Source organism: Ovis canadensis, chromosome Y (genome assembly GCF_042477335.2).
Source record: "Ovis canadensis isolate MfBH-ARS-UI-01 breed Bighorn chromosome Y, ARS-UI_OviCan_v2, whole genome shotgun sequence".
Taxonomy (NCBI): Eukaryota; Metazoa; Chordata; class Mammalia; order Artiodactyla; family Bovidae; genus Ovis; species Ovis canadensis.
Genome location: NC_091271.1, coordinates 7,142,468 through 7,152,460, shown reverse-complemented (window position 1 = coordinate 7,152,460; position 9,993 = coordinate 7,142,468). Strand labels below are relative to the sequence as shown.

General features: G+C 35.5%; 1 protein-coding gene across 1 annotated transcript; it reads right to left on the bottom strand.

Moving 5' to 3' along the window:
• Positions 1–3,674: 3,674 nt before the first annotated feature.
• Positions 3,675–8,308, bottom strand: LOC138431270 (amelogenin, Y isoform). The gene is made up of 4 exons (XM_069573393.1): positions 8,255–8,308; positions 6,363–6,410; positions 4,869–4,913; positions 3,675–4,115 (listed from the first exon to the last, which is right to left on the bottom strand). Exons 1-4 carry the CDS (start codon positions 8,306–8,308, stop codon positions 3,675–3,677), a joined length of 588 nt encoding a protein of 195 aa, XP_069429494.1.
• Between the last annotated feature and the right edge of the window lie 1,685 nt (positions 8,309–9,993).

The following is a 9,993-nucleotide window of genomic DNA, read 5'->3' as shown; positions in this document are numbered from 1 at the left end:
TGCAGTATTCTTGCCTGGAAAATTCCATGGACAGAGGAGCCCAGTGGGCTACAGTTCAGGGTGTTGCAAAGTCAGATATGACTAAGCATGCGTGCTTTTTGGCTTTTTATGTTATTTGTGTATTTCTTGTTTCAGAAAGTTTCTATTTCTTACATTAGCCAATATGTTACTGAACCTCTAATAAAACGATGATATATAGTTCTATATGATATCAGTGATTATAATAATGTACCTCTAGATATGAGAGAGGAAATAAGAAATATTTTCTCTGACTATAAGCCTGCCAGTAAAGTGTATTATCCAGGACTTTTGCTACTTTCATGGACCAAACCAGGGACAGCATACTGAGTGAACTATCAGAAAAATCTTTGCCAGGCCTGGAGCAAAATTCCATGAGATGCCCCAAATCCATGCTTCAAATTGTGGCCATGAAGGGATCCTGCCAGCTGGAAACTGGCCCTTGTCATCTGCATCTACAACGATTACATTGGTAGTCACTTCATGTGCTGACCTTCAATACCCACTGAAAGGTACAGCATGGAAATCAGAAAGGCCCTCTGTGCTCTTAGAAAAACTGGCAGGGTAGGCCTTCAGATAGTTACAGGTTTTCAGTTAAACTTTTTTATGAACTCCAATTGTTGCATCTTCTAATTCCTAGAGAAACACCAACATCATGAGTTAATTTCTGGTCCTGGTTCTTCAGACCAGCCCTCTTCTAGGCCCCTTGGCAGCTTTTCTACTTCTATTAATATTCAGGCCATGTATCTTTAACCTTCTTGTTAAGTTTGTTTTTTTCTAAAACATAGTAAATAAATCTCCAGATGCTGTTAAATAAAGGATTCCAGCCAGTTAACACACAGACTACTCTGGAAAAAGCTGCCTTGTTATTTCATGGACTCTCATCTTCCTCCACAAATGTACCCTGACAGAGAGGAGGTATTAGGACCCAGGAATACACAATGCCCCTGTTCAGAAGTAAGGAGTCAGAGTGGCCTCCACCCCTTTGCCCAAAAATTTGGGACCCATGTCCTGATATAGGTAGTTAGACATGAGTTAAGGGGCCAACAATCTGCCCCACTTGTAAGAAAAAGGGTGATGTTGAATCCTGCACCAAGGCTACAGAAGTGTAACCCAGAAGCATGGTCACCTCTGAAGCTGACTGAGTCCCTTTGTAACTGCTGCCAAAAGCCCCCTAGTCATAACTAGCAGGCTTCGTGATTTCAAATTAGGCAAAAGATGCCCATTGTGGTAGTCACCCTATAACATCCTAACCAATCACCTGATGCCAACCTTCCAGGAGGAATTTTCTTCATCTTGAGCTTATAAAAACTGGCTATTAACCCACAAAAAGACTGTCAGTTTTCTCGTGTTTGTCAGGAGGCCAGCCAGCTACACTCACAGTGCCTATTATATTCTCTACTTTTTGTTCTTAATAAGCTCACCTCCTTCTGAAATACTGTGTCTGGAAACTGTTTTCCAACCTGTGCTCAGACTGCCTCAACAAATAGTTTTCTAAAATTTAGGTTCAGTGACTTTACTTATGTTTTGACTGTATCATGAATAAAGTAAAAAAGATGTTAAGTAGTATATCTTAAATTTTGCCTAAAAAGGAAGTAGCTTTAGTTACTTGACAAATACCTGTTTATAGGTTGTAAATTATATGACCCTTTAGGTGACTTGAAAATTTACATTCAATTCAAAAGCAATACATGATTAATTTTTACAATATTTTTATTGGTTTTTAATAGTACTTACTTTTACTTACAGAATTTACTAGTAGAATGATTATGGGACAAATTATTGGTTTTTGTGTCATTCCTAAGAACAGTTGCATAATAACAGGTTTTGTTCTCTCATTTTCTTTTAATCCTGGGGAAAAAAAACAAAATTAACATGTAATTTACAAATATTACTAGAGAGCACCATGTATAATATAATGTCATATTCATCTTCAGTTTTACTAGAAAAGATGGTAACCAGTAAGTTAAAATTTATAATTTGCAAAAGGTCTTTGTCATTTTATCATTATATTTGAAGTGTCTATGCAGGCAGCCCTGCCTTAAAACCTTTATAACCATCAGATAATTTTGAAATAACAGAGCTATTTTGCTCTGACCTTCTCCTGCATGACAGACTTATAGCTAATCTGTCAATCTAATAGTTAAAATAATAATTTTATATCATTTTCTATAAATAATTCTAAGAAGATCCATTTATCCTAATTTACCAGAAGCAGAAATGAAGTTTTAAGAGTCTACCTAACTAAAGCATCTTTACATGCATATATTTGACATGATATAAACATACTGTAAATTCCATGACATTGTTAATGAACAAAGAAATGTATCTTCTATATAATAAGAGCTATATAGGTTAGACTAAAATAGTCATTGGTACCACAATGTTTGGGATACAACCAATTTTCAAACAGTGATAATTTCTCATAAATGTACCAAAATTATGGTATTGTGTATAAAAATTTTTATTGGGAAATTATATTTAATAATAAAATATTTTGATTAACTGAATATTTTAACTTTTAAATAATGAATGTAAAATATTTTACTACTTGTACTCTAGGCACTGCTGCTAAATCGCGTCAGTCGTGTCCAACTCTGTGCAACCCCATAAATGGCAGCCCACCAGGCTCCCCCGTCCCTGGGATTCTCCAGGCAAGAACACTGGAGAGGGTTGCCATGTCCTTCTCCAATGCATGAAAGTGAAAATTGAAAGTGAAGTCACTCAGTCATATCTGACTCCTAGCAACCCCATGGACTGCAGCCCACCAGGCTCCTCCATCCATGGGATTTTCCAGGCAAGAGTACTGGAGTGGGGTGCCATTGCCTTTCAGAGAGCCTTTAAACTGATCACTTTCACTTATTTTAGAAAGAGGAAAACAAATTTAGAGGAAACATTTAAAGGAAAACAGCTCTAAATTTCTTCTTCAGGGCAAAGCTAGCAATAGAAGCCACATATCCTGACTATATATTCAGGTTATTTCTACCTTTCTCCTCACTATTTCTCAGTAGCAAATCCCTAACAGCATTTATAAATTGTAGAATTACTAAACTTAATGCAGAGAAATGAGGGTTTACAGGAATGAATGAAGATGACCTTATTGGTTACTTCTCATTTATTTCCAAAAGCTTTCTGAAGTGGGAGGAAATTTTGAGCTATGTTATTAAACATTCATATTAAAATTTTATTTTAGTCCTGGGAATGAAATAGAATCTAAAAGTTTGTCTATTTTAGCTGTCTCGAAATTACTGTAAAAACCACCTACAACAGGTAATATCCCTTGAGAGCCTTGAAGATCCAGCTATCATTTTTTAAAACTGATACTTCCATCACCTCAATCCGAGAAGTACTCTTTTTAATTATTTCTGTGTAAGTCTAATGTACTAGTTAAGCAACCTGAAGATAAGAATTGTTGCGTTTATTATACCGCATTTCAATAGTAATTCATATTGCCATTAAAATTCAAAACAATTGTAGATTTTGAATTCACAAAGTATATGCCATATAGATAGACAAGCTCATTTATAAACTTACAACACACACTTGGACTAATAGCATCACTAACTGCAGTTGAAACTCTAGGCCTTGGACTGTGAGAGAATTTTTATTTCTGTGGGCTTTTTGCTGGATCATTTTCATAAGTGTTGTAAATGGCTTCAAGGTGTGCTCACCACTTCTTCCCGCTTGGTCTTGTCTGTTGCTGGCCAAGCTTCCAGAGGCAGGTCAGGAAGCACAGGGGGCAGAGGTTGCATGGGGAATATTGAAGGCAGAGGTGGCTGTGGTGGCAAGCGCTGGATGGGGTGCACGGGTGGCTGGGGCTGCAGGGGTTGGTGAGGCTGTGGCTGGATGGGCTGGGGCTGGAAGGGCTGCTGGGCGGGCAGAGGGAGGTTTGGCTGGTGGTGTTGGATTGGAGTCATGGAGTGCTGGCTAGGAACTGGCATCATTGGTTGCTGGGGTACCACGGGCTGCTGAGCTGGCACCATGGGGATGTGGTGATGAGGCTGCAGGGCATGATTCTGGGGACTCTGCTGGGACACCACAGGAATTATTTGGTGATGCAGCCATCCACCAACGGGTTCATAACCATAGGAAGGGTACTGGTGAGAAACAAAGAGTCAGGTTTACCATCAGCTCCATTAACTACTATCAATTACAGATTGACACTTGCCTTGGACACCTGCCATCTACCTCTACAAGGATTAGGTCATTGATTGTTGCAGCTCCTGACCTTCAGCACACCCTGAAAGGAGCTCAGGGTGGACAGCAGAAATGATGCATCTATGCTCTAGGAAAACTAGCAAAACAATACTTCAGATATTTCAGTAGCTGATTTTACTAGCTCAACTTTTGTGTCTTCTCATATCTAGAAAAACACTAATTTCCTTCATGTGACATCTGTTCCACATGACTAGCAGTAAACGTAGAGACATCATCAACATTTTGAAAAAAATGTGTGAATTCATGCATTCCCCCTTCCCTAAAATCAAATATATACATATATATGACCTCTACCTTGCCTCTTTGGAGCAGTTTCTGGAACTACCTGTGGTGCTGTCTCCTAGACTGCAATCCTCACCTTGTTCCAAATAAAACTTAATTCATAACTTAGGTTGTGCATTTGTTTTCCAGTCAATGCTTTGCACAGATGGGGCAATATTTTCTTTGTCATTGTGACAAAATGAATTAATACTTATTCATTTTTCCTTGCAAAAATTCCTAACTGTATATACAGATATAACCTATTATAAACTGCATTTCCCATTAGTGTCTATATGTGACATAGATATGTTTCCTCATTTAAAAGGGAATTGAAAATGCATGCTTCACTAAATAACTAAAAGTCTACATACCGGATATCTTAACATGTTCTGATACCATTTCAGAGGTGTAAGTACCTTAGGAGAAAAAGACATTAGAAAACATTGGTTTTAATTTTGTTACTTGAAACACAGGCTCACAGATACATTTCTGTCAGTACTGATAACCTTAAAAATAAGAGCTTTATGAATGAAAGAATAAGGAAAACATTTATCAAATGCTTCTTATTTGTGAGGCTCCAACTTGCAGACATCATACATATTTTTCATGTTTTCTTACAGATTCTGAGGCAAGTATCATCCTCACTTTTACAGAAAAGGTCATGGATAGTTAAAGAGGTTTATAAAGATTGTAAATCTGTTTAATTCTCCAGCTTCTGCTCTTCTTTGCAAGAGGAAAATAAAACCAAATTAATGTGTTGAACATTAATTGTATCCTTTTTTTAAATGTGATGTCACAAAGGAAAAAGTAAAAGCATAAACACTGTCCATCCTACTAGAAATCAGGTTTCCAGGTCAAATGTAATTCTTTTAAGGTTCAACAGAAAATCTGCCTCAGATTTTTACTAATGCTTTTCCTTAGTTTGTATGAGTAAACAAGCTCATGGATTGTCATTTGAACCTGTGAAAGAAGGAAGAGTTTCCCTCCTTTCTAAACATGTATTTGGTTCACCTCAGATCCAGGGATTCCTTCAGATACTAGTACAGTATTTTATATCAATACAATAAATAATAACCTTAAGCATCTTTGATACTGCTTTAACTATTTTGTTCCCAAAACAATACTTTAAAGCTGTGTATATCATTATTTCCCTTCTCCAGATGAGGAAATCAAAATTCTAGAGAGAGAAAATGTTTTTCCCAAGGTCTCATGCCAAGTATAGGGATGAGGAGAGCCTCAAACTTGATTTCCAGAAATTTCTTTCTTTCCATGGCATCACTGACTCAATGGACTTGAGTATGAGAAAACTCAGTGGGTTAGTGAAGGACAGGGAATTCTGTTATGCTGCAGTTCAAGGGCTTGCAAAGAGTTGGACACAACTTAACTGAACAACATCCTTTCCATTGCTCTCACAAATCACTTGGTCATTGGAATTTCAATAAAGATAAATAAAGGAGATACACAGAGTGCGAAACACCTTAGAATCAGGAGTTTTCCAAATGGAAAGAATCTTAAATAATGTTTTACCTGATTACCCATGTTTTACAGTCTGGGACAGAGTAAAGTTGTTCAGCCAAAGTTCATTTCTGCCCTACTGTGCAGTCCTCCTGACTAGTAGTTCATGGGAGATAAATTTTATAGCCATATAAGTAGAAGAAACTGAGTCAGAGAGGCCAGGCAGGAGTGTTCTGGGGCAATGAAGGCTTGAGGTGACCCATCAGTGCTTAAACCAGTAAGCTGGTAGTGAGATCTGAAAAAGTGGAACTGACAAACATCTTGAATGAAGAATAAACACATTATTATTTACAGACTCCAGGGAATTTTTAAGCTAAACAATGGTCAAAATTATTAAAGAGAAAAATTACCTCATAGCTGAAGTTGATATAACCAGGGTGCCCAGGATGAGGTGGTAGCTTTCATGTGAGGGGGGGAAAGGGAACAAAAAGAATGAGAGAGAGGAAGAGAAGGGGGAGAGGAAGAAGTGGGGAGAGAGAGAAACAGAGAGCGAAAGATTAATTATGCAATTTTACACTAAAAGAGATTGCAGCTACTTTAAAAAATCTACATAGTACAGAAGATATTTGAGATCTGCTTTTAGTTTGAACATGTATGTTGTGTAGAAGAGGAACACTCTTATATTAAAGAGGTGAAAAACAATTAAAAGAGTCCTGGGAACAGAGAAAAGCACATATTTATCCTTTAATGATCTTCAGATACCCCTCCATCTACGCTGCCAAGTCAGTCCTACTCTAATCCTGTCATTATTTTATTTCTTGATGAAACCACTCAAGGTTGGGGAGAAGGATATATTTCTGTTACACAATTATAAAATAGCCACAAAAAAGCACATTGTCTCAAAAACCCTTCCTTTTGGATCAGGAGGTGGATAAGCACTTAAGGAGGTAGATAAGCACTTAAGTATCAAAGAAATTACTCATAATTGGGGTGCAAAGTAAATAACACATCAACAACAAGGGAGCAACTTTGTATAAGTTATTAATGAATGTGAAAATAAGATAGGTATGGTAAGGTAGAAATGTTATAAATCCCATGGAAAATGAAAGAGTTTATTAGTGAAGTTTAGGCTGATTTTTAAAAATTATTCTGTCAATGTTTCTATGGCAGAAAAAATTAAAAGCTCAAAATAAAAAGCTACATAAGTAATTATCTAAGCCATGACTCTCTGTCTTGTCCAAAGTGGAAGCCAAGTATTTGATGTCTGCATTGTGGAATTCTGGTTGGCTCTGGGGTAGGGGATGAGGAGAGGAGAATCATGTAGATCATCCCCCTCGGGCAGTGAATTAAGGGTCTATTCCTTTAAAATGCTCATATTTCATAAAAAAAAAAGGCTTGCTCCTCTCAGCTGTAAAATTATAGCCAGATAATTTCCTTTCCTCTATCTTCTGGACACAAGGCCACAGACAGTAGGAGCATTAAGTTGAAAAAGGACAGAGCTTGTAAAGCAGAAGCCTTCAGGGAATTAAGAATTATCACAGTGCAGGATTTTAGGAAGGCTGAGCATAGAATATTGGTCTTATGGATGTGAAACAAAAACATGAAGTTGATATTCAAGCTTTGTTGGCTTTTGGATCTTGCTTTGCTTGCAGGTGATCTAACCTTTCTGAATTTATGTACATATATTTCAAGAGAATAAGTCAGACTTCCTGGTTCTTGGTGCATTTGAATGTAAAACTTATATTTATGCGTTAGGCATATAGAATATTCTCAATAACAGCTTGTAAGTCATTTCTTAATTAAGCACAATGCACCAAAAGAACTGGAAGGTGGTTTGAGAAGGGAATTTTTAACACAGAAGCATCACTCTCTGAATGATAAGAGCAGTGGAGTTTGGAGGGCAGGAAAATATTTATAAACTTGTAAGAAATTGGATTTTGGGTAAAACTAGTATTTTTGAGTATGTAACTAACATTGATTAAATACTTACTCTTGAGGCCTTTGAAGAGTGCCTTCCAGAATTTCTCACAATTAGAGATGGGTAATTATATTTATAGGATAATTGTATCAATGGAATCCTCTCACATGTTAAAATACACTTCACCCCAGCTACAATGAAGCAGAATCTTTAGCAGAAATATCTGAGTATCTTATTTTTTTTTTAAATAACAAGCTCTTCAAATTGTATCTTAAACAGAGACATTTTAGGACATTTGATCTTATTCTAAACACTGAAATTTACCAATTTTGTGGCAGATTTTTTTTCCAAGCCTGGAAAATTAGCTCATTGGTTTATACTTACAGGCATACTATAGGCTCCTCCCAAAAGGCAGGCGAATAAAATCCAGGTCCCCATTTCTTGATGGCCCTGAAATACAAGTCAGCATCTGCTTTGCTTAACCCATGTCAAATGAGCACATAATTAATGTTTTATAAAATACAAGTAACTCACATCAGTCTATAGCTAATGATTAGGGCCATTTTTGGTGAGGTTACTTCATTCATATTTAAGCTTCAATTCTCAGCTCAGTTCATTGTTTTTGGAGTCAAAGAAGTAAAAAGATGCTTTTTATTTAGACTGTCTGATAAAAAAGCTTAAGGGGATGTATTGTCTATTATGTATTTTTACATATTAGACATAATATCTGTCTATTATGTATTTTTACAAAGCCTTTTTCTATATCTACTCAGACTTTATAGTCACCTCATCTTGTGTCAGAGAAGCTAAATATGATTTATAATTAAAAATATACAGTTGGCTGTAAAAGTTCAGGGGACATTAAGGTATTTTCATTGTCATATTATTATTTTATAGCAATGGATGGCAAAAATGTTTCTTTTATTGTCCACTGGGTATTGGTACTGTTGAGGAGATGATATTTTGAGGAGATATACTTAACTACTGTTGAGGAGATTTAAGCAAGTTGCAAAAATAGATTAAAGAGTAAATGAGAAATAATTCTGGTTGTTCTAACTGTAAAGCACTTTAGACAAGATCCTCAAGTAATACCTCTGAATTCTAAGAGTCCACATTGCAAAAAAAAGTGCTTGAAAAGAAATTCTCTCAAGGGATGAGAGGTTTTTAAATTTTTAATTCTACTATTTTTTTATTTTTCTGTGAATATGGAATGATTTTTACCCCCAAAATTCCATTTTTAGTCAATGGCATTTTCCTCTTCATAGGTGTTTGCAATTCTTCCACAAATTACTCAAATGAAGCAAACCTAAACATCCTAAGAAATGCTTATTGCTTCACGTCACAAACTTACTTTGAAAACTGTAAGTAGATAAGTCTAAACTATTTCTATAAAAAATAAATATAATATGCCATAATGCTGATATAAGAAACATAATATGATTGTTAACATTCGGTCTGTTGTTTTGTGAACTAATAAGAAAACTGTGAAAAAGAAAATTTAGTTGATGATTCTATTTTAAAATAAGTTTTTGATGTACTTAAACTTTTTAAAAGCATAATAAGTAGATCACAGCATAAAAATAGAATTTTAGCAATTGTTAAATGATTAAAATATATTTACTGTAGCTATGATTTTAGAAAGTCTTTCTGGGTTCTGGAACTCAAATTTAAGGAAATTAAACTAGTGGTCTGCTACATTAAAAATAAAAATTAGTTTAATCAATCAAAGAATAATTAAATTATAGTTCAAATGAAGAAATTACTAGACAACCTAAGGTATTTGTATCTGTTAAACATTAAACACAGAGAAACCAAGAAGGATAATAGAAATATAATAGAAAGGATATGAATTTATGGATAAACTTCACATACCTTTGAGTGTACTCAGAGGAAGTTTCTATCTGAAAGTCAAAAATGTCTGATCTAATGGATTTCTTGCAAGTATGAACTCAATTTATATCACTCACAGCATCTAAAATAACCAGTCATATTTCTGAAGACAAAAATATGTGGTGTATAAATAAAAATTATTGTATCATGAATTTTTAGCAACTGTGGGCAAATTTAAAATGGTATATTGCGATTAGTATGTATAGTCTTTCATTATGGGAAATAATACATTT